Genomic DNA, 25,537 nt, shown 5'->3' with positions numbered 1-25,537 from the left:
AACCCGCGTGTGTCCGACTGCAGACCTTGATCATGCTGCAATAATGTTTCTTCATCGTGTTTTTATTTTACTTCAATGGAACAAATATCTGGATATTTAATGATAGAGATCTCTGAAGAGGACCTAATGCATAGCACCCTTTTTCCCATAACCCAGACCTGAACAAACTGAGAAATAAAGCAAAGTAATGGCAGATAGTTTGACACTTTATCAACTGTCTTCCTGATAAAGGCTTAGGTAGAGAACTTAATGTAAGAGCCAAGTGAGCATGCCAGCCAGTCCCCAGAACTAGGTAGACTTATCTACCCAGTCACACGCAGCACTGGGCCTCGGCAGACCCCCCAGTCTGCATGGTAGGGAAGAGCCTGCCCGCGGGGAAGCCGTGGCTAAAACAGGCCCCCGGAGGCGGCTCCCCCTCAAGGTTAGGAAGGTGGAACCACGCCAAGCATGCCTGGTTTATTCTGCCCCTGTGTACCATTAAGATAATCCCTCTGCCTTCCCCGGGGCTGCGTGAGGAAAGGGGTGGAGAGAGATCAGGAGTTACACTACCTGGGCTCCTTCAACATGCAAAGAAATGTGGAGGGAAACATTTCCTCCTAACATGCCCCAGGAGCCCAGAGCCATCAGGTAGCTGTATAGTTATAAGTCATCATGAGCCCACACAGTGATACTGTAAGCTTTGATTGAATCAGAAAATACACAGGTAAATTTTTATTGCTTATAATTTACATTTTATGTATTAAAGGAAAGAGGTATAACTTCCATGTAACACTTAGGTGCTACATAGGAAGGTGCTTGGTTGCACCTTAAACTAACTGTGTGCTATCTGTCTTCATTTATCACACTAATTTTAAAAAATTATCTCAAAATATTTCCTTGAAATGTTTACTTACAAGTCACTCACCATGACTTAGGAATATATGGATGTGCAACATCTGTGGGAAAGTCATTCTAGCCCAGTGGCTGACTCTGCTTCCCTGAGTTCACATTCTGCATCTGCCACTTCCTGGCTATGTGATTTCGGAGCCGGTTTCTTAATTTCTTGTAGCCTCAGTCATCTCATCTGTAAATTGAGGAGTAGAAGAGTAGTTATCCTATAGGGTTGTTGAGGACTCAATCATGTATTCATCAACTATTTGGGTACCTTCTCTAAGCCTGTGCTAGTGCTAGGTTGAGGTTATGAACAAAATCAACAAGGGCACTGACCCTGTGTAATTAACTTCTACTAGGGAGATATAGACAGGATGCAAATAAATAATATAATTACAGGTTATTATAAGGAATATGAGGGAAATAATAAAAGGTAACATGGATGGGCACCAATTTAGAGAGGCCAAAGAAGGCTTCTCTGAGTAGCTGACATGTAAGTTGGGACCCAAGGATGAGAAGGAGGCAACTCTAGGGAAGATATTTCAGGCAGAGGGAAGAGTAGGTACAAAGGCCCTGAGTCAAGAGAAAGTCTGATATTCCTGGAACAGAAAAAGTTCATTGTGATCAGAGAATCATGAATGAGAAGTAAAATGGCTGGTATTGAAGTTGGAGAAGTAGGCAGGAGCCAGGCCAGTAGGCTTGTTAAAAGGATTAAATATATCCAAAGCATTGATGGTGCCCTGGACATGTGAGCACCCAGTAAATGTTAACAGCAAGGTTATCATCATGATTATTAGTGAACTTTGTCATAATAGAATATTTATCATTTTCTGGTGAGGAGAGATGGAAGAGACAACACTGCAAGGTTAGGGCATTCAGTGCTGACATTTGATAGGGTGTCATAGGTGGTGGCATGTTCTTCCATCAGGAGGCGGTTAACTATGGTGATCTCTTGTGACGTTAGCAGCTATCGATGCTCAATGTCTGTATCCATTAATTCATTAAGAGTTGAAAAATGAAAATGCTCTATCATGTTTTTCATCTACTTGTAGAAATACTTATGTAAAGAAAAACTTTGCCCTTGCTGGTTTGGCTCAGCAGTTGGAGCATCGGCCTGTGGACCAGAGGGTCTTGAGTTTGGTTCCCACTAGGGGCACGTAACAAAAAAAAGGAAAGAAAGAAAAACTTCATCTATTCTTGCATTTGTTAATGGTGACCAACTTTAAGTATCATAAAAAATTTATTAATTCAACAAATTTGATGTTATGTTAAATGAACTGGAAGACATCGTTAAAACTATTGTCACACTTCCCATAAACATCCTCTGGTGCCACACTGTGTGGTTTATTGATCTGACCCAGGAGAGCGCTGTTCAGGTTCCAGTTTTTACTTGTATTACTGCCTCAGTGTTAAAATGTAAGTGTGATAGATACTTTTTCTCAGCCCACTGACACGGCTTTCTTCTCTGCACAGATGGAGCTTTCTGCTCTGCAGTCCATGGTGGCCGTGCAAGAGGAAGAGCTGCAGGTGCAGGCTGCTGATATGGAGTCCCTGACCAGGAACATGCAGATTAAAGAAGACCTCATAAAGGTCTCTCAAAGCTTTTTAAAGACTGTTGGAAATCATTAAAGCTCAGAATACCTGTAGGGCATCTACAACAACATTTAGATGCATGAAGTCCCTTGACCAGTGCTTATTTCTTTGATATACTCTTAGATGTTCTTGATATTCTGATATTCTTGTGTTCTCTTTGACTTGTATCAGAGTTGCTAAGGCTGCATGAAGATATATCATTGCCTTCATATGGCTTATCAGTGTCCCACTTGAAAGTATAGCAGACTATTTTAGGAGCATTTGTTCCTTTACTCAATAGTAATTTTATTACTATTCCTGTTTTTTTACTTCTAGGACCTGCAAATGCAACTGGTTGATCCTGAAGACATACCAGCTATGGACCGCCTGACTCAAGAAGTCTTACTTCTTCGGGAAAAAGTTGCTTTGGTGGAATCACAAGGTCAAGAAGCTTTAGGAAACCGAAGACAACAAGTAAGTTATTGGAATACAAACTTTATTTTTACTGTGAAATCAACGGTGGAAAAGCTATCAATCTCAGTTAGTTAGGAAGGGGTCCGTTGATGGAATTCCATAGAGAATCTGCTCTCATAGAGTGTCCTGCCTTGGTCAGTGGAAGCCGTGGAGGCTCCTTCCTTACACTTGTAATTGTGAAAGGAGAAGCAGTCCCTTTCGGTCACACATGTCAGGTATCCCTTATCCCCAAGTCACCCTTCAGCTGAATCCCGCCTGCATTTAACCATTTTTTTTAAATGGTTAAATTTAAAAATCTTTAAAGTGTTTTTTCAAAAAAGGAAAGAAAACCTCTGCCTCTGCCCTCAAGTCTTTTGCAGCTACTACCGCATGTCTAACCTTTTTCAGTGGTAGACTCTTCAGAAGACCCACTTCCTGTGCTCCCGGTCTCCACAGTCCTCTCTCATAACCACCTCACTCCAGCTGGCTTTTAATTCTGCTCTGCTGGCTGTACACTATCGTGGCTCGTCGTCCTTATAGCATTTCCTAGAGCTCACGGCGACACAGTGACAAACGAGCTTGATGAACGTCTTTTCCCTCAGCTAGATAGTAAGCGCAATCCTAGAACAGGGCCTGGCACAGAAGAAGGGGCTCGGTAGGTGTTTACCGAACGAAGAATGCCAGTAAGTCCTACTTATATGTTTGCCCTTCCTCTCGTTCTCTTCCACTCCTCTCTCTCTGCCTCTTTCCTATGCTTCTGGCACCTGTCTCTTCTACTTGCTTCCATGTTTACATCTGCCTTATAGAGTTCTAAAGATGAAAAAAAACAGTACATGTGACATTGATTTGAAAACTTAAATAACATGGAAAACGTAAGTAATAATATAGTGAGCTTTCTTTTAGCCAAAGTATATGCTAATACATTCTTTTGGTCTCTTTTTCAGGATTAACTGGCTTCATGTCTCATGTCTGCACTTTCATATTTCTTCTATTCTCTCCCCAGTTGCTGCTGATGCTGGAAGGACTGGTCGATGAACGGAGTCGGCTCAACGAGGCCTTACAAGCAGAGAGACAGCTCTATAGCAGTCTGGTGAAGTTCCACACCCATCCCGACAGGTAAGAACACGACTGCTCTGCTTTTCCTTTTATTCTTGTTAAGTGCAGATGTTTGCAGTATCGAAGAGGGAAGAAAAGAAAGCCGAGACAGCTACTGGGACTTCCTGATTTGTCATTTGTTGTGTGGATTGCTCTGAGCCTGAGTGTCTAAATCTTTAGTCAGTCATACAGCTATACAGTCATATAGGATTTCAAATGAGGAGACCTGGCAGGAGTCTAAAATAATGGCCTTGCATATAGTAAACACTCAGAGTATAGTCCTTTCTTTTTCTGCTCGATGCCCTACTAAAGGTTGTTCTGTTATGAGACTAAGGCTATAAAGGGAACTAATATCCATTGAATATCATCGAAGAATCTGTATTTACTGTAATGGCAAATATCACCCCAGGATCACTGATAGCCATTATGATGAATATGTGTTCTTGTACTTCTTGATTTGGGGCCATGTATTCTGGTTCATTTTATATCCTCCCCCCTCTTTTTCCATTTTGCCTTCCCTCCTAGCCCCTTTTTCTCTTTCCCAATTTTTATTCTTTTACTATTCAGTTTCTTCTAGTATATTGTTGGGTTTCGATTTTTTTTATTTCTACTTCAGGCAAACAGGAAAGGTAGAATAGGACCCCTTGACCATGTTACTTTTTAAAGAATGTCTGGAGCTTCAGTCCCTGTGAACTGGACTCCTTTTCGGAGCATTGTTGAGTCTGGTTAACAAATGAGAGGACAGATACCTTCAGTAACAGTCTTGCCTGACTCAATATTGCTTCAGTTCACATTTAGTTTCTCCTCGGTTTTGGTTTTTCAGAAACTAACACTCTTAGTCAAATAATGAAATTTCTCTTATGTGCTGAAGGGGTGTGAGATAAATCTCAGGAACTGTAATTCTATGCGAGGTTGTCCCAGAGCATAAGATAAAGGGATACGCTTTAAGAAAGGAGTAGGCCTTGCAGATTGACCGGCAGTGACCACAAATGACAGAGCAAAGACTGCATTTATGTGTTGTGTTCTGCAGAACAGTAACGTGTGAAGGTCTCATGTCACTGATGACTCTTTGGAAGCACATGTGAATGCATTACAGTTGATAGCTAATCCATTTTCCTTCCCTGTGGCATGTTCAATCAGCTCTGAGAGAGACCGAACTCTGCAGGTGGAACTGGAAGGGGCCCAGGTGTTACGAGGTCGGCTCGAAGAGATTCTTGGAAGAAGCCTGGAGCGTTTAAGCAGGCTGGAGACCCTGGCTGCCAATGGAGGTGGGGAACTGGAAAGTGTGCGAGTCCATCCCAAGCATGCCTTCTGAGCGCTGGCGGGTCAGGCTGCAGCCAGGACGGAGCCTTGTTCGTACTAACCAGAGAGCCTGGTCTGACTTCGGCAGAACTAAATGGTGACTTACTAATGATAAAACTGGTACAAGTGCCGTCAACTACACAATGAAACTCACGTTAGTCTACCTGTATTTCACAGTCCATATCTATCTCTAAGTTGAATGGTGGAGGTTATAAAGTGTATTTTCACATTTTAAATCATTCCATTTTAGTTTTCCCACCCATACTTATTTTTTCCCCAGTCCCTCCTTCTGATTCCTTCATCCCTTCTGTGGGCCAATAAAGTTTATTCCTCCCCCACTTTCACAATCCATTTCATATGTTCCATATTATGTCATAAATGCATGCGTGTGTATTATTTTTGCCATTCAATCAATTCCTGCTCTGTGAGGGAGAGCAATTTTTAAATCAAATAAAAGTTTCAAGATGAGAGAGAGAGATTAAATGACTTTGCAAAAGTGGTATAATCTTCATCAGGAGGTAATCAAAACCAAGTCTTGCTGTGGTAGACTACAGTATTGGGAGGGCCAAGTTACAGAGCAAAGGCTGGTGAAGCTGATAGTAAACCTATACCTCCAATATTGGTTCAGAGTTGATTATTGAATGACTGTAAAATTAGATTAGGAATAGGTTAAATTCTAAATTGTTTTCCTTTAAAACCAAGGGTATGTTATTTAGTCAGAATATGACTTTAAGAAAGTTCCCAAGTCTTTCAGAGTTAGAATTCTCTATGTAAAAAGATAATTTCAAATGAACATTCCCCTTGAAATTTAGTATTTCACCAAATAACTCATTATAGCTGGCGGAGTACATTGCTAGTATATTTTCAATTGGTAGTGGCTCTGGATAGAGTCCTATATTTTTCACTTTTTATTGCTTCTACATTTCTCCATATTAAAATAAGTAATAGGTTTCAGGCTTTGAGGTGTTTTAATAGTTTAGAAAGAAATGTCACAGATCTGTGTTCTTAGGTTTTGGTCACTGTCTCTGCTTTCTTGGGGCAGCATGACAGGTGTTAAGGAGAGGGGCATGGGAAATTGTGCTTCTGTTGTCTTCATTGTCGACAGTATAAAAAGTAACCAGGATAACTTGGGAGCTTTGGGGATTCAAATGAGATTTCTTATTTTGTTGGATGGAGGATTCTTAGGTTAGAAGTTGAGCTTCCAGGTGTTAAACTTGGAATTTCATGAGCAGGGCCCGAGGCTTTCTAGCACCGTAAGTGGGACTGGGTCCTCCTCATAGACTAGGCGAGCACAGTGCGTCTCCTGTTTGCCCTCCAGTCTCCCCAGCACACTTCTGTTCCGCTCACCTTCGTGTGGATATGGCTTGCCTGACGTTCTAGTTCCATCCAAGAGAAACCCCCTCGCATGTTCTGATTAAATACTTTGCAAAGATTGATAGCCTTAATAAGCCTTTCTCTTAATGGAAATATTTTCCAGGTTTAATAGCTTTGGGGGAGAAAGGAGGCATTTAAGGAAGAAGATAGTAAGTGTAAGCAGAACCATCCACTTTTCTTACTCTTCTAATTTTAAGAGACCCTTTTCTGCGCAAAGCTTATTGCGACCTTCTGGAAGTAATGACAGAGGTAATCGAGCAATAAAAATGTCAACCAACCAAAATGTTTAGGAAATGTCTTCCCTTAATTTTACGAATAGACTAAGGCAGCTTCCTAAATCTCCTCAGAGTCAACCTTGGGTGATTCTTGGGTTCTAGTGGTTCACAGTGATTACAGAAACATGGTAATTGCCACCACTGCTTCTGCCAACCTCGAACAAGACTAGGACTTTCCCTTGGTATCTTAAACTGTTACTGAGTGTTAGAAATAAAGGTACTTGGATGAATAATGAGAAACCCAACTTCCTATTGAAAAATCATCAAAATAGATTAGGGAAAAAAAATATAAGTGAATTTCTGGTCCTGATTTGGATTCTAGAAAGACTGACTAACTTGTTACTTGCCTTTAATAATGGTCTTTGGAAAACATTTTAGAAAATTAAATGCATTAGTGGCAAAGGATAAATTAAGTTTGCTCTTAATACCATAGATGTGACTAAAATCCTATACTAACTTGCTGGTCTTGATGGCTGGAATGAGGCTTGCTACCTGGAGAGAGCTTGCTGGTCTAACGCTTATGTATGGTAATTTGACATCTTTTTGTTGTTGTTAATCCTCACCTGAGGATACTTTTCCATAGATATTTTTTAGATAGAGTGGAAGGGAGGGAGGAAGAGAGAGAAGACAGACAGGGAAACATCAATATGTGAGAGACACATTGATTGACTGCCTCCCACATGACCCTGATCAAGGCCTGGAATCAAACCTGCAACCCTGCAGCCCTTGACCATGAATCAAACCCGTGACCCTTCAGTCCACAAGCTGACACTCGAACCACTGACCCGAACCAGCCAGGGCATAATTTGACATCTTGTTAGGAAACATCATTCTGATGAGTTTAGTTCTGTAACCTGCACACAGGTGATGCTGTGATTGACCACATGTATCTAGTCATGTGTAGCTTGAAATCATAGGATTCCATTCTCTCTTCAGAAGCACAGACCCTTTCTCTTACTGGACTATTTTACCTGTGTCAGGCATTTTTCAGCTTATCATAATTTTAGATAAAGCATCGTGTGCTTTGCTATTAGAACCTTGTGCCTGAATTTAAAAATCTCGAAAGAAATGAATTAAATTCTCCCTCAGGTCATAGCTATTTAATCAAGTTACAAGTTTTGAAAAGACATGATTGGGCTAGTCTAATATTGTCAACTCTTTAATGGGGTGTACTTTTATCCTTACCCCCACCCCCACCCCACTTCTCTTCAGTTGTGGGCAGCAGCAATATTTTGGTACCTCTACTGCTTTATTCATATGTCTAAAAGATTTGCCAATGCCATTATACATAGTGAGAGCTCTATTAAAGATCAAAAACATCTTGACCTGTGTAGGATATTAGATTCTAGCTGCAAGACATTTTCTTTTTGTTTTGTTTTTTAATTGTTTTTTCTTTATTGATTTTGGAGAGAGAGAGAAACATCGATGAGAGAGACCATTGATTGGCTGCCTCCTGTATTCCCTATTGGGAATTTGGCCCACAACCTGGGCAGGAGCCCTGAATGGGAATCAAACCAGCGACCTCTTGGTGTGTGAGTCGACACTCAACCACTGAGCCACACTGGCCGGGCAAAACATTTTCTTAAGGTTCTTAAAGAACCTTAAAAGGTTCTTTAGTATCTTTCACTTGCACAGTTTATATAACAAGTGATCTTTGTGGCAAATCTTTATAAAAGACATAGCACTATTATGTTTATTTATGCTACTAATTCAGTATGTGGTCCTGAGAAGTTTGGCTTATAACTTCAAAACAGTTCAAGAAATTAATTTTGGTTTTCTCTGTCTTCTAGTTGGACCTAGAGTCCCCTGATTGGGCAAAAGGGGAGCAGATCAGATTATACCAAAAACTCCTTTCCTCGAGGAATAAAGTTCCTTCCCTAAGACTGTAAGCCTTAGTGGCGACAATACTTTAATACATTGGCTTTCCTTGAGCTAGTATCAGAAAATCCTCATTCCTTTTGCTAGGATAAAGTCACTGTTTTCTGGTTTCATGGTTTTTTTATATGAAAAAGTCACGAATTTTCACATTTGAGCTCCCTGAAAAATTCAAGTTGCCTCTTCAACTAGGGTCTCAGTAGTAATTATACAGGTCAGCAGCCAGTGCCCTGCAGGGAATGTGACTAAACTTCCTATGAAGTTAGAAATAAATATTGGTAATCCATACACAGCGCATTTTCCATCTTGTTTTGTAGAAATTGTACTAAAGGTAGAATACATGAAATTAGCTTTCTTTCAGATGCTAACACCCTGTGAGATGAAGCCTGCAGAGTGTTTTCTCTCATCTCTCTTCGGGTTAAAGCTCAGAGGGCGTTTTTCCTCCCTTTGGTAATATAGAGCCATTTGTACTACAGAAAGAAGAGCTAGGAATATGGGTGATCAATAACAAAAATCAAGGAACGAGTCAGTGGCACAGTACCTCGGACAGGTTTCTGTGGGGTGACAGTTTGAGTCTTCATGCATTTTGGGACATGATTGGTGCCACCCTCTCTCTAGACATTTGGAGCAATAACTTTGTTAAATTATTTTTATTATGATTATAAGACATGTATGTTGCTGTCAAGTAGTCTGAGTATTGACAGAAGGTAAGTCCTCAGCTTCTTTCTATGTGATCACATGAGCCAGGATGGCTGTCCCAGCTAAAACATTAGCATTGTAAGAGCTTCCAACAACGGCTGGGCCGTAGAAGGGAAACAGAACGAGAGGGCTGACAGTACTGGTTGACCAGAGTTCAAATGAGAATAATTAAACTTACAAATTGAAGCACCAATTCTTTTTGCATTATTTTCCCATTTTGTTGTTTAAAGTCAAATTCCAAAAATAAAAATTGTAATCATATTGTTTTCCTCTTGCTAAAGCTAGAAGGATAAAATGGAAAGTTCAACACCAGAAAACGTTTGATGTAAAATAATCTGAAGAGTAGGGGTGTTAAGTACATGGACCAAATCAGCATCCTTGTTCCCTTTAAGGAACTCATGAGTGTCTAGCAAATGCATGACGTTTGTTTTCAGTGTGTAACATGAGGTTGCTCTGGGCAATGATCAAAGTCATCGCTCTAAAATACCGACCTCTGTCTCAAGCTGCATGTGTATATTCAGGTATGTTTTATAAATCATGAATGTGTTGCCATGCAGTAGTATCAGTTTGATAATAAAAACAGCTTTACTTTTATCACTTAAAAGTTTGCTCCTAGGGCTGTTGAGAAAAATGAAAGTAATTCACACAATTTAAATGAAGGAGGAAGTGACGTGCTAAATGACCCAGTAACTTGGCATTAGATTACTGCCAGGACTATTCCCCCATCAAAATAAGCTGTGTACTGTCCTCTGGAAGTTCATTTCTTCATGGCCCTGTGCTGTGCTAAACTGTGTTAGCATTTGTGCTGAAATGAAGAGTGTACATTTTTGACATATAAGTGTTAGAATTTCAGCTACTTTAGTTGAGACACAAAAAAATTGTTATTGATCAATAAAAGTATCCAAGGCAAAACAGTAACTATTGGTTTCGTTCTTAAAAGATTTATGAGGAAAAATAGAGAAAGCTCATATCTTTTTAATTTTTCTCTTTATAGGAGAATCAGTCTGTTGATCATTGTACTAAAATTCCAAGTCAAAGTAAGGCTTTGGTATGAATGAATGCCTTTGTATTTATGTGACTAAAAGAAGAGGAAGAAACCTGAATTTCTGCTTTCAAGGAAGTGAGACTAAAACAGCCTATTTCCTGCAGAAATGTGAAATGGACTACTTTACCTTAAAAACCCGTTCCTGCTTTCCTTGCTGAAGGAGTAACAGAAAGCAGGGACTTACGTTGTAGTTCCTGGAAAGGCATGCTTCCTATCCTTTGAGGGACAAAGCGTGAGCAGGAAGAATTCCTTGACATAGGATTTTAAGCACTGAAAACAGTTGCTTTCTGAATGAAGTACAAGCTGGAAGGCTACCTAAGAGGTTGCAGTTTAAAGACAAAGATGCACCATGAAGGGGCTTGACCACAGACAGTTTTCTAGCTACTTCTGTCCTAAGATCAGAATCTGCCCGGTTACAGAGTTGTATTACTTGGCAGAAGCTTATGGAGGACTATGTGAAACCTTCAAGTTTCCTTGTGGTCCCGAAGGCTGAAAGTGCTGAGCTTGATCGGAGAACGTTTTTCTTTGATTCGCTCAGTGCATCACAGCAGTTAAGCCAGCAGTGGCGGTTCGTGTTGTGAACATGTGAGAGCTCTCACAGTGAACACGGCAGGGCTGGCGCCCCCCTGGCACCAAGGGAAAGAGCAGCCAGGCGCTTGGCACCCCGGACTTGTTCACGCTGTGAAGGTTTTAGCTCTTTGAATCTGTCAGAATAGTCAGATGTGAGTCCTATGTTTTGAGTAACTATATGGGAAAATATTACTGCTTTTCTGCTAATCACATTAAATGGCTTCTTAAAGGGGAGACAGTAATGACTAGAGAGTCAAGTTTGGGGAAACGTCTTATGCAACCCAGTTTGGGCTCGTTACTGAAGAATTAAAGTAACACTTCATGCCCTTCCCTCTAAAGCTGCTTCATGCACGGTGGAGTTTTAGGGCAGCTATAATTTAATGATGAGCCCTATGTGGGAAGCACCTGTTACTCGAAAGAGTTCGTTCTGCTTACGACTATTCTTTCAGTGGTCCTAGGAGCAGGGAGGACAAAGTATTATTTCCAACCTCCTGTTAGGGGAAACACTCAGAAGTGAAGATAAACTCAGACCAGATCCTTCCGTTAATTCCACGAGGTATAAAATTTCCCTCTCTGCTGGTTACCTGCTTTTTCAACTCTCAACTTTTCAGCCCATGGGCCACTTCAGTTGATCAACAATAATAAAACAATAAAGTTGTTTAAGGACAATATTTATTGGTACACGCTGTATGCCAGCCACTGTTGTAAGCACTTCCAAGTCCTTTAAAGGTCACAACTGTAGGGAGTAGATATCACTATTAACCTTAATTAGTAACAGGGACATTGAGTTACGGAAAGGTTGTGATTTGCCTGAAGTCACATAACTAATGACAGAAGAAGAAATCTAACCTAGACCTTCTGACTCCTGAGCCCGTGTTCTTAATAATTATAGCCATCCTCAATTTAAAAAGCTCCACAAATGCATGAATTTTTTCCCTCAATGGTAAAAGGTATATTTGCTTAATGCTTAAATATGTGCCCAAGGATTTTATAGTATTTTAGAGGTTTGTTTTATTTCTGTGTACTTTATAATTAGATAATTGGTCAAAAATGATTTTCTAAACCTAAAGAAGGAAGGTTTTGGTACCCTCAGTACATGTGGTTCAGAGCCTAGAGACTGGCAAAAACCACAACTTGAGAACTATTATTGAAGCCTCAAAAGTTTTTAGTAAAATTGCCAGTCCGACACGTAAAACTTAACCCTGGAGATAAAACCCGGAGAAGGAGAAGCAAGTTAAATTTGAATGAGATTTAAGCTTTCAGAGGTTCTAAAGGTGACAGACTATTTTATTTCACATCTATGAAAAATGGTAGGTTTATTAATACAAAATGTAGCACTTTTAAATTAGAAATTTAAAGTATTCCAAGTTAGTTTTAAAGATGTTTTGCTGCCTTGTAAAAGCTTAGAAAGGGCTATTTCCCACAAAAGAGAAGTTCTTCTATTGTCATTTTAAAAAATACACACATTAGAAATGATAACAGAAAGAGGGACAGCTAATGCAGAACAAATACAGGACCTTGTGTGGGACAACATTCATTCCAGTATTTTCTGTACCTTTTTTATTCCACCCCAACTCAAACACAAAAAGCTCGCCACATTCTAGTTCAAATTGGTAAAAAGCTGAGAAGCACTTGACACTGTTCCAAAGGAAGTATAGCAACTCTAAACTAGCTTTAAAAATATTAAGGAAAACAAAACCCCTGGTAGTGGAGCGTTGGGATGAAATGGGCATTCTTGCTTGGTGTTCATTTAACTCCTGATGAAGTCAAAACCATGGTATCCTGCCCCTGAGTGAATTAAAGAGACAGCATTATATAGAAAAGCAGAGGTGGCATCTGAAAGGTGGCAGAGGTAAGTGGAGGGCAGAAAGTTAGACGAAAGCCTTCAAGACCAGGGGCAGTCACCCATTCTAGTCCCCACTTAACCTCACTCTGGGAACCGAGTGCAGGAGTCGTCCTGGGGTGTGGGCCCAGCATGGCTACGCAACCCACCAAGCACGGTGTGGGGATGAGGATCCTGACCTCAGAGCTGAGCTTTCTTCAGCCACAGGCTCATTCTCTAGACCAACACTCAGAAAGGAAACCATGAAAAAAGTGTGTTTTCTTACCTGTCACTGAGTGGGGCAAGTCATTTTCTTTGCAGGCAAAAATAAAGGTTCTGATCTGTGCTATTGTACAGAAAAAAAAAAAAATGAAAGTAAGCATAATGTATGATACAGATGTCCTCAAGTGAATTAGCGTCCTGGACTCAGTGAGTTTCCAAACCAGCCAAAGCTTAGGGAGTGTGTCATTCACCTGCATGCAACCAGGGTCCTGAGTGAGGTGGTTCTGGCTTAAAAGAGCAAGTACTGGAAATCCCTACTGTCCGCCGTCTGCCATGCGTCTCCAGAGATGCTGAGTGCTAGCGGTGCCTAGTCAGTAGGGCTTCATTGAACAGGGTACTTACTGCTTTGATCCAAAGTTAACACAACATTCACAGCGAAGATCAGGGAATGTGTCATAAGACGACGCTGTTAGAACAACATGCTTACTGCCTTTCAGTACTTGAATGAGATTGGCTCAGACCATGGCAAACGCCGAGGTTGAGTGGGGGGAGGGGGCGATCCGCCCTGCTCACCCAACCAGCAGATGGTACTGAGTGCTCATGGTTCATGCAGGGCCTTTCATCCAGGGATGTCTGAGCTTAGTCTTGAAGGAAGAAACAAAGGTAAAGATGTGATTTGTCACTAGAAGGAATAGTGAGTTACCTCTGCAAGTCCAGACACCTGACTCCTTGGCACAGCTCTTGCCAGACTAGCTGTAGAACCTTGGACAAGCCACCTCCTCCCTTTGAGATCCAGGTTACCACTCAATGGCCAGAAGGGGAGTTTTAACTGGTTGGTTGCCACGGCCAGGGTCACAGCTAGATCTCTAGGTTCTGTGAGACCCACTGAGAGCGTCAAGGTAGATTTTCTTTGGTGTCCAAATGAATTAACCATTATAAATTCCTACACTTTCAGAAGAAATCTGTAATGTGTGCCACACGCCTTTCTCTGAAATTGGGTGGACTGACAGTCTATTCTAACAGATGTGCAGAGGAAGACGTGTCCTAGGTTTGTGCTGTCTGACATGGCAGCCACTAACCACATGTGGCTGTTTGAATTTTAGTTCAATTTAAATGTAATTAAAATTTCAGAGTCTCCTCCCTCCCACTCCAACCCTGTCCTCTACCTCCCCCACCCCACCCCCCTAAAATTTCAGTTCTTCTGTCACACTAGCCACATTTCAAGTGCTCAGCAGCCACCCACATGTGGCTGGTGTCTACTGTATCAGGCAGTGCAGAATTGCACAAAGTCTGTTGCTCTGCACAGCTCTAGACCACCAACTGCAGCGTTTCGTCCCTTGGTGCAGGGCATCAACGTTTATGCCCTACAGTGACTGTGTCCATCTTTGGGGAATGGAAAAAAATGGATTAAATCCCATTTGGAAAAAGCAGTGTAAAAACCCTTTAGACAATGGACGTTGGCATTGAACAGGAGTCTGAGAGATGGGGGGTTGGAGGGCATTAAAAAGGAATTAAGAAACACCTGAACCATTCTGAGCTCTGGGTCTTGACTAGACCTGAGCTTCTGTAGGACACAGGGCCCCTAGAGGAGGGTTCCTCAGAGAGGTTGTCACCCCATGCACTGCTGATGCCAACAACGAAAAAGTATGAGGGGAGCAGGGCTGCCCTAATCCGAGAAAATCAGGGACCCTCTCAACATTCAGTGGTGAGAAAAAGGTTAGTCATGCTGGGCCCATGTTATAGAAGAGAAAGTTGTTACATAGCCAGTCAAGGGGGGGGGCAGGGGGAGTGATTCAGGCTTTCTGGAAATAGGGGAGAGTTGGCTCCTTAGCTACAGGTCTCTGCAATCAAAGCCAGCTTATGTTTTGAGGCTTCGACTCGAGTGTTAGTAAGAAAGTACCAGTGATACAGTAAGAAGGCTTGTCTGCAGATTTGGCATATTGGTCCTGCCTCCCTGTCGGCCCTGCTGGCAAGGGCCGTCAGGTGGGGAAGGGAAGAAATCAGAGGCGATGGCGGGAAGAGTGACATTTTAGCCGCAGCCTGGAAGCCATCTGTGAAGGGAGTCACCTTTCTCTTCTGGACCTGTTTGCAGGCGCAGCCGCAGGGGACGACACCGAGGATGCGAGCACCGAGTTCACCGACAGTATTGAGGAGGAGGCTGCACACCACAGCCACCAGCAAGTGAGTCTGAGTGGGTCTGGGCCCCAGGGTGGAAGGCTCGTAGCTCCGGGGTCTGGGGTCTCCTGCAGCTCTGGCGGACCTGGAGTGAGAAGCTGTCTCTCTGCATAACCCACTCCCCAGTCCTGTCCCTGCCTCCTCGAGCTTCCTAGTCACCTGCCAACCTCTGTCCTCATTTCTTTCCTCTCAGTACACCCTTTTGTGTTTGCTCCTCCTCTCTCTCACTCCTGCTCCCTGCCCGCCACCCGCCTTTGTCCCCATGTCCCTTTGTCCCTACGTCTATAGCTATAGCTTCAGGAGAATTTTTTACTTACAACAAGACCACAGACACTTCCCCTCTTAGGCTTTTGTAACTGAAACACACCACTGAAGACAGAGAGTCATCGAAGGGCTACTTGGGGAGGTGGCGGGGCCTGGGACCGGCCTCAGGAGAGTGCTCTCCGAGAAACCCTAAGAGGATTGAAATCATCTCAGTGAAATCTCATTATACCAGAGAGAGCTTTGCTGGGCAACCTGACAGACCACCCAGGTCATGACATGTCAGTGACCAGGAGATGACACTTCAGAACTTGTGAAACCTCAGAACTTGGAACCCAAGGCTGAAACCCTGTTCTTACCAACCATCCATGCAGGAATAACCAGCATGTTCTCAAGCTCAAGAATTAAATGTCCTGGACCTCAGAGATTAAGTCACCTACAGTGATCCCATGCACTCACTGGTATTCTGGTGTGTCTCCACCTTGCCCGGTGACATTTAGCAGTCACATCTCCTAGGTGGACCATGCCTGTGACACTGAGTTATTAAGGAGAAAGTGGACTATTGGTATCTGTCCTTCTTCAGAAGCAGCTGGGCATTCCAGTGATAACTTTCGTGGGGCTGTTAGGAAAACTATAGGGCAAATGCGGCTTTCTGGGTCTTCTTGTATATCTGCACAAGAAAAAGAGGAGACACCCTAATAAACCAACAAGAAGAGCCCAAGTGAGCAGTCCCCAAATCTCACAGGATTTGGTACAGTCTTTGGCTCTTGAGGACATAATAGTTGTCTGGAATATCTCATGGCCTCCACACAGATTTACTTTCTATCCAGATCCTCTCTCTATTGCTCTAGACACACCTGACCCTTAATTTTCCCACGAGTTTCTGCATGAGCTCTACTTATCCTTCTGCTTGAACAGCTTCTGCTGAGTCCTAACTGGTGCTTATGACTTTAATTATGTACACTACAGCCCTTTGCACAGTCCGTCTGCCTCTCACTTCCTGCTTTCAGTGAGGATTTTGGGTGAGCAAGAGGGATGTTCAGGATAACCAAATGTCCACCCTAAGACAGCTAGATTGGGATGTCAGCCGGTCACTGATGGTTATTGCTACTGTGGGACAGGATTAACTTCAGAATAAATGAAGAAGAGACAGAATAAATGAAGAGAGCCAGGTTCTGATTGACAAGTCCTTCACTCTAATTCTCAGTTGCAGGCAAACTGGTTAGTAAAGTCATTTCTTCCTTAACTTTCTTTCCTATAGCCTAGCATGGAGAAAATGAACAGAGCACATTTTGAGAAGGTCAGTTCAACCCCAAAGTAAACCTTTACATTGGGGCATTTGTATTTTTCTTTCAATGTCTTCCCTATTACTTGGCATAGGAGATAATAAATTATAGGTTAAAAAGAAATCTTTGGATTGGGGCTTGACTCATGATAGATAAAGTATATACCTATTGGATGAAGGATATCTTGGGTAAGCACCATTTTGCTTTCCATCACCTTTCCTTGAAACTCAAATCTTCAGTTTTGGGTAAGAGGTGTATGAAATCATTGTAAATTTACTTCAACTTTTCTGGAGCTTGAGGGTGTGACTCTTTTGCTACCAATTAAATAAAGCTTGTTTTGCCATAACTGTTTTGTGTCCAGATTCTCAAAACTGTGTTTGCTCGTGTCCAGGGAAATGGTCCCTTAAGATTAGGCTTTGAGCTTCTTTTAGTTATATCCTTAGAAGGTTGACTTTGTTCTCAACACAAAGCTCCCTCCCACCTCAAGCATGCACACAGTGCCCTAACAGACACATCCAGCTTTGTGTTGCTTCCAAGACAAGAACCACCTTTTGGCCAAAGCAAGTTGCTTTATTCTTATATTTGAACTCGCCCACCTCAGGACATCTCAGGTCCAGCCATGCCGGTAATCTCCATTCTCAGTCAAATGTAAGATCTGTAATAAATACCTAAGAAATTCCTGTGAAAGAAAGTAGAATCATCAATTATGGTCTTTTCTTATTTGAACTTTTGCAATGGAAAATTTTTTTTATCAAGAATCAAGGTTCAAATAAAAGGGAAAGTCAGTAGACTTAGTGTGACAAACTTGAGGAATGAATATTTTTAATGCCCTTACTGCTATCAGAGACTGATTTTCACTGTGAGATGTGAAGCAATAGGGTAAAAACAACACAACTCTAGTCAAACAAGAGGTCAAAGCTGCATGTAGACCTTTGTGGGGCAAATGGGAGCCCAGGACACACAAAAGTTGAGTTACTGTGCACGCAATAAAACAGAGGAATTAGAAAACATGAAAAAAAAGAAAAAAAACCTATAAGAGATGCAATTAAAAAAAGACCTAAAGGATTTATATTACCACCGCACATACTTGGGGTTTCATTTGGGTTGGGGAGAGAAATATTAGCTTTCATATATTTGCATTTAAAATGTAAAGACAAGTTAGCCAAAGTAAGTTCTCTTTGACATGGAAATATGAAAACTCAAATTAGCCTGGGAACAAATCTGATCTCTCTTTTCTCATTTAATTAATTAATTAATTTATTAATTTATTTATTTATTTTGATTAATCCTCACCCGAGGATATTTTTCCATTGGTTTTTAGAGAGTGTAGAAGAGAGGGAGGGAGAGAGATGGTAGAGAGAGAAACATCTGTGAGACACATTGATTGGTTGCCTCCTGCACATCCCCAACCGGGACAGGGCTCAAACCTGCAACCTAGGCAATGTGCCCTTCACCAGGAATCAAACCCGAGACCCTTCAGTCTGCAGGCCAATACTCTAACTGCTGAGCCAAACTGACCAGGGCTTTTTTCTCATTTTATTTTATTTTTTATCCTCACCTGAGAACATTTTTTGCATGTATCTTCAAATAGAGCCGGAGGGAGAAAGAGGAAGAGAGAGAGAGAGAGGAACATGGATGTGAGAGAGACACATGGAGTGGTTACCACCCACACGATCACACAACCCCAACCGGGGCCGGGGACAAACGGCAACCGAGGTACATGCCCTTAGCGGAACCGAACTCGGGACTCTCCGGTCCATGGGCCGATGCTCTAACTGCTGAGCCAAACCAGCCAGGGCCTTTTTTCTCATTTTAAAATGGGAAATTAGACCAGATGGATCTTATGGTCCCTTTCAGTGTCAACATTCTATGGATCTTAATTTTTTATTTAAAGAAAGTAGGTATATTTAAACCAATTGAAAAAGATATAGATCCAGAAGGCACATTAAAAATAGGTGGGCATTATTTTTAAGCAGAAGGATCCCTTAAAGTTCAGAAAAGAACAAAAGTTGTGGCCATATTCAAAGCGGATGGCAATGTTGAGTTAGTTGCAAAGAGTTGATATAGAAAGATACCACAGTTTAAACGAGGGCTGAGGTTATAAACTTCCAAAAGTGGTTTTATCCAGTCCCCCTTTCTTTGTCTTATCCCGGATGCTTGGTGGCACATGCAGGGATGGCCACCAGTCTAACCCAGCTTGGCAGCGGAGGCACAGAGACAGGCATCCCAGAGCCTCCCAAATCCCAGGCTCACACTCCCCAGTGGGATTGGCTGCCTAGGAAATGAGCAATTGTGTTTGCTCATCTCTCTCACCTTTGACGTGGATACGCGTCCCTTCACAACCCCAGCTGCTTTGCTACTAATCGCCATTGCGCGTGCCATTAATCAACCCACCACACACCTGTAGCCTAGATCTTACTACGCTCTGTTACGAAGCCAAAAGCAAAGGACAGGCCAAGCCAAGCAGCTCTATTGATGATCAACCCATTTACGGTCCTCTGCACTCTGTTCTGTTGAACATGTTTGTGACCTGAATGAAGGAATAAAACATTTAATTAACTTTACAATGTGTCCCTAGCCAAGTGGTCACATGCTTTATGGAAAGCCACATAAATATTTTCATGACTTTGATGAATTGAGAGATGATCTTGTATAGCCAGAATGAATTTATTAGTGACAAGTACAGGTCATAATATTTATAGAAATAAAAGATGACCCAGAAATAGCTATGGGGAAAGGTGGGATATTAGGAGTTCAAAACTGACCTGAAGTTAGGTAAAACCTCAAGATGTTGCTACTGAGAGGAAATTCAACGTGGCATTGGACTATAAGATTAATGTTGGACAGACAGGCAAGTTGTTGTACTAAAATAATTAGTCATAGGCTAAGTCGATTATCATACTCAGATTTTGGTTTCTATGTTTTTAAAAGTGTGGGGGAAACTGGACAGGAGCCAAGATGGACAATAAGGAAGTCTGAAAGTTAAAAATTCTCATGTGAGGGAAAACCACACAATCCACTTTAATTGAAACTGAGGAGTAATGTCAAGAGTGTCCTAAAAAAAAAAAGGGATCTTGGGCCCTGGCCAGTTTGGCTCAGCGGTTAGAGCATTGGCCTGCGGTCCAGGGAGACCCGGGTTTGGTTCCCGCTAAGGGCATGTATCTTGGTTGCAGTTTGTCCCCGGCCCTGGTTGGATCGTGCGGATGGCAGCCACTCGATGTGTCCCTTTCACCTCGATGTTTCTCTCTCTCCCTCTCTCTCCCTCCTACTCTATCTGAACAAAAAAATGAGAAAAAAAATAAAAAAGGGGCCCTGGCCGGTTTGGCTCAGCGGTTAGAGCGTTGGCCTGCGGTACAGAGAGACCCGGGTTCGGTTCCCGCTAAGGGCACGTACCTTGGTTGCAGTTTGTCCCCGGCCCTGGTTGGTCGTGCGGGTGTCCCTTCACATCGATGTTTCTCTCGCTCTCTCTTCCTCTCTCTCCCTCCCGCTCTGTCTGAACAAAAAATGCAAAAATGTCCTCGGGTGAGGATAAAAAAAAATAAAAATAAAAAAAGGAGGATCTTGGGAAGTTGTTTCCGCCTTGTTTTCTTCTCACATGCTCACATTTGTAGCGAGAGCTTGGCTGGTAGCATCAGCACAAGGGTGATGAACCAACAAGTGAAATTGGCAGTTGTTGGTGTGGTTCCCCTGCTGCCAGTGAAGTTCAGCCTGCGTTGTCATACCTGCAGCTCCGCCCACGTCCTGATTCTGTGATGGGACACCTGGCTGCTGAGCGCCCTCAGTCCTCCCTCTGAAGCATCCTTTTGGAGTCTGAGTTACAGGCGCAGCCTGAGGACTTAAGCTCTGGTATCTCGAGCCATGATCTTCCAAGTCATGGGCTCAAGTGTCCTGGAGCTGACGGAGCTTCCTGACTTGGGAGAAGACACTCGGGGAACTCTGCCCCCTCAGGAGGAGGGTCACTGCACCCGCACTTGCCCATCCTGTTTAAAGCTCATTCGTTTGCATTTGTTTTTTATTACATGCTTGAGTTTTTTCTCTCCCCCACCTCTGGAATCTCCTCCTGCCCCTGGCAACAATTCTCCCTGCGCCCTGGGTGTGTCCTCCCCACCCAAAGGGTCTCCAGGCCCTGGCGCTGAGGGAGGCCGTGGGAGCTCACTTTAGGTCTGCCTTTTCCCCCACTCGAGGCTGCCTCTGAGACCTGATGTTCCCCTTGGATCCTCTTGGGTGACTTGAGTTCTTTAAACCATGATTTTCGTGCAGCTCATCAAGGCGGCTTTGGAGAAGAGCCTGGCAGCAGTGGAGACCCAGAGTGTGCCTGTCTCCCCTCCGTCCCCGCCAGGAGGGGAGAGCCCCCGGGGTCTTCAGGAGGAAATGCTGCACCTCAGAGCGGAGATCCACCGGCACCTGGAGGAGAAGAGGAGAGCTGAGGGGGAACTGAAAGAGCTGAAGGCTCAAATTGAGGAAGCCGGGTTCTCCTCCGTGGCCCACATCAGGTAGGACAAGCCCCAGAGATGGGGAGCCCGCCAGTCTCGAGGCCGCCATAGCCAAGGGCCTCGCCTGGCTGCAGCCAAGGCATCCGCGCGGTCTCGGGGCTCCTTGGCCCACCTGCCAGGTTCCATGCATTTATGGTTCTACAAGTTCTTTAGAGACAGTGACTAATATTAGGTAATGGTGACTATCAATGATTACCATTCAGATTATACAGATAAATCTGGTCTTAATTCAGTATGGTGACGTTTATTATTAGCATCCATACGATAGTCATGAGTGGGGGTCTCCTCGTTGTATGGCTGGTATTGCTCTTTTGAATTGACTGGAACATATGAGGAATCTCCTGGTACCCAAGATGCTCCCCTGCTGTATGCAGAACCAAACAGTCCACGAGGAGAATTTGTACAGAGGCCCCTCCATCCCCACTCAGAAGCATGTGTCCTTGAATCACAGAGCAGCAGTTTTATTAACCCCTGGCATCTTATCAACTTTACAAGATTGGCAAATGGCTGATTCACTGGCTAGATTGGCTGTTCTGTCTTTAATGGCTCCCCACCACCACCACCACCAAATAAATAAATAAATAAATAAATAAATAAATAAATAAATAATGCTTGGGGGACATGCCAGTAAGGTAGAGCTAATTCATTTATTCATTCATCCCTGATTGTCCATAGTCAACATGGCCTGTCGTTAGAGCACAGCTGTGCAGATGTGCAACTCATTGATGCTCTCTTGTTTCCTGCCTATTACATGCCACTTGAACATCCCTGAATCACAGAATAATGCTACTACCAAAGGGGCCTTGGCATGTAGCCCAAGGCTCTTGTTTCATAGTCGAGGAAACTTAGACCTGAAAAGTTCTAGGAACTTGCTCAAGGTTGCACAGAGCCCTGGCTCCAAATTTTTAAAATCTAGACCTTTTCTTTTATACTGTGTACTTTGTCAAACAATTATTATTATTATTATTATTTTAACTAATTTATTTTTGTTTCAGATGTTTCTCCTTTCCCGCCCCCCACCCCAGACACCCTCCTTCCTACCCTCCCCCCAGCATAGTTGTCTGTGTCAATTAGTTATGCATACATGCATATGAGTTCTTCGGTTTATCTCATCCCTTCCCCCAACCTCCTCTGAAGTTTGTCAGTCTAAATCATACTCCTTTCTATGTCTCTGGGTCTATTTTGTTCACCAGCTTTTTTGTTCATTATATTCCACAAATAAGTGAGATCATGTGGTATTTGTCTTTCTCTGATTGGCTTGTTTCACTTAGCATGATACTCTCCAGGTCCCTCCATGTCATCTCAAAGGATAGGAGATCTTTCTTTCTTACAGCTGCACAGTGTTCCATTGTATCAAACAATTTTTTTTTATCCTCACCCGAGGACATTTTTTCATTTTTTGTTCAGATAGAGTGGGAGGGAGAGAGTGGAAGAGAGAAAAAGAGAAACATCGACGTGAAAGGGACACATCGAGTGGCTGCCACCCGCACGACCCAAGACCCAACCAGGGCCAGGGACAAACTGCAACCGAGATACGTGCCCTTAGCGGGAACCGAACTCAGGTCTCTCTGGACCACAGGCCGACGCTGTAACCGTTGAGCCAAACTGGCCAGGGCTGTCAAACAATTTTTGAAATATTCTTGTCATCATGGTTCTCTTTTGCTGGTTCTTTTACTCTGAATTATCATGATATTTCTTTCCTTAATTAAAATTTAAGTTTTCCTTAAACTCTGTTATCTGTAAACTCAGTTGAGCTGTCATGGGTAAGAACAGTATATCTCTTTTGAATTTACAGTTGAACCTACAGTCAAGCCATATGTACATATTTTTGTGAATTACTTTTCCTTTTCCCCCCCAGAGTTGACCTGAAACTCTGATTTGTTTAACTCTCCACCCAACCTTAAGATTCACTGGCAGTGTTAGAATTTATGTAACGCATCACCTATCTCTTGAGAAGATTTTGTTGAGCTTTGCTTTCACCAGTTTGTATTGTGAAAACATTAGGGTTTTCCTCAAAGCATAAAGTTATAATATTAAATATTCTTCTCTATACTACACATGTGCCCCTTTCTCTCCTGACACCTCAGTTTTGGTAAAATACCAGCTCCCTTTTCCTCCATTGAGGAAACTCTCATAGGTAGTGTGTCTCAGTCCCATGTCCTAAAGTATTTCCTTCCTTCCTTCATACGAGACAAGCTCCGCCGTTGGTCCCAAGAATTCAGGATTCTGAGAAATTCCGTCCAGGGGCATAGCCAACCGGTGGTGCTGCCAGCTGGGGATCACTCATTTCCTTTGCCCCTTCTGGTCGGCAGTTCTCAATGTAGCACACCTGAGAAGCACCTGCGGCGCTTAAGTAACCATGCAGATGATAGCCTGGGCTCTGACGCCCGTCCTGGGATCAGGGTGCTAGCATGCCTCAGGTCTGCAGCTGGGACAGCAGCATCAAACGGCTTCTCCACTGCAGACCCTCAGCTAACCATTCACATTTGTCATTTCATTTAAACACACAATAACTCCACTAGGTAAGTGTCGCAATCCTTATTTTGTATAAAGGGAGACCGAGGCTCAGAGAGGTTAGGTGAACTGGCTACTTGAGTGAATTGCCTTGTTAAAGCTGTGGTTTTTTACAGCTCCCACCAACTCTACTAAAGGGTTGGGCGGCAGGAAAAAGTGGGTCTAGAATGTCTTGGTGAAAATTATTTAAGTCCATTTTATTTCTTCTACAAATGTGAATGTTCAATGTGGAGGCACTGGGGATACAGGGTGAACAGGACAGGCAGAGCCCCTGCTCGTGAAGGTGATCTCCTATCACAGGAGTTGGATATGAAGCAGATAATCGCAGTGTGTCAGATCGATGTCCTGATTGGTATTATTTCTTTCTTTCGTGTTCCTAGGTCCCCATTTCTCATCTAGTAGTTGAAAACTGACTTATGATATTAATAGACCTGTAGAATCCATAATAATAAATTTGTTCCAGGCAAAGTCTTTTTTTTTTTTTTTTAACAGTGCAAGTACCCTGGTTTATTCCAGGGACCATTGAAAGTTAGAACAATACTCTGTGTGGCATGGGTAAAGACAATAAAACTGGGTGTCTGAAGTCCAAGACTTTTAGTGATGGTGCTGCCACCAAGTAGCTGCGGGAGTGCAGGCAAGTCTCTTACTCCTCCCGAGCCTTGGTTTTCTTGTCTATAAAGAGAGTGTTGTCACAGGCCTCTGAGGTCGCTTCGTGCTCTGGGGTGTCTGAGTCTATGATGGACTGGGATGAGGGTAAAGGGGCTTTTAGGAACTCAGGCCAAGACCAGCCCTGGCCCCTGATGATGTGTGTTTCCTGCAGGAACACCATGCTGAGCCTTTGCCTTGAGAATGCAGAGCTGAAAGAGCAGATGGGAGAAGCAATGTCTGATGGGTGGGAGGCCGAGGAGGAGGACAAGGAGAAGGGCGAGGCGATGGTGGAGACTGCGGTGGCCAAAGGGGGTCTGAATGAGAAGAGCCTCCAGGCTGAGTTCAGAAAGCTCCAGGGAAAGCTGAAGAATGCCCACAACATCATCAGCCTCCTCAAAGAACAGCTGGTGCTGAGCAGCAAGGAAGGAAATCGTAAACTTAATCCCGAGCTCCTTGTGCACCTGGCCAGGGAGATGGACGGAATGAACGCAGAGCCGGTTTGTTCTCCTGGGAAGCACCAGTGCCAGGAAGAGGAGGACGTGAGTGTGAGGCCCCGCCCCAGACCCCGGAGCCTTGACCTTGGGGCTGCCCTTGCAGTGGATGCCCACCAAGTAAGTGTGGGATCAGATGCAATGAAAGGCCTTGGGAAAAGGGATGGGGTGTCATTTTTCACGTTGTGGGTCAGTAGGTACCGAGGGAAGGGCACCTCTGCACCGCAGGCGTGGTCATAATGTTCCTCACACATTCGGCCCTTAGAAAGGTTTCACAATACCTCCTGCATGCCCCACTGGGGATTCACAATACCAACATGCCCGGCTGGCGCGGCTCAGTGCTTGGACATAGACCCATGCACTAGGAGGTCGCCGGTTCCATTCCTGGTCAGGGCACGTGCCCAGGTTATGGGCCCAATCCCCAGGGGGGCAGGCAGAAGGCGGCCAATCGATGTTCTCTCTCATCAGTGTTTCTATCTCTCTCTCCCTCTCCCT

The 25,537-nt window shown here is 43.4% G+C and overlaps 1 protein-coding gene across 2 annotated transcripts in view; it reads left to right on the top strand.

Annotated features, from left to right (window-relative positions):
• Positions 1–25,537, top strand: part of LOC118636927 (myomegalin-like) — a 213,560-nt gene that overhangs the window by 155,662 nt on the left and 32,361 nt on the right. Inside the window, exons 21-27 of one of the 2 annotated variants that reach the window (XM_036271871.1) lie at positions 2,344–2,460; positions 2,779–2,916; positions 3,899–4,011; positions 5,131–5,258; positions 15,267–15,355; positions 21,157–21,389; positions 24,724–25,162. In XM_036271871.1, the coding sequence (XP_036127764.1) occupies positions 2,344–2,460; positions 2,779–2,916; positions 3,899–4,011; positions 5,131–5,258; positions 15,267–15,355; positions 21,157–21,389; positions 24,724–25,162 (1,257 nt within the window). Of the gene's footprint in view, positions 1–2,343; positions 2,461–2,778; positions 2,917–3,898; positions 4,012–5,130; positions 5,259–15,266; positions 15,356–16,871; positions 16,947–21,156; positions 21,390–24,723; positions 25,163–25,537 lie in introns of those variants that run through there. The other variant, XM_036271869.1, reaches the window with a different exon arrangement.

This window comes from Molossus molossus, unplaced genomic scaffold (genome assembly GCF_014108415.1).
Source record: "Molossus molossus isolate mMolMol1 unplaced genomic scaffold, mMolMol1.p scaffold_m16_p_20, whole genome shotgun sequence".
Lineage (NCBI taxonomy): Eukaryota > Metazoa > Chordata > Mammalia > Chiroptera > Molossidae > Molossus > Molossus molossus.
This window is presented reverse-complemented; position numbering and strand designations above follow the sequence as displayed.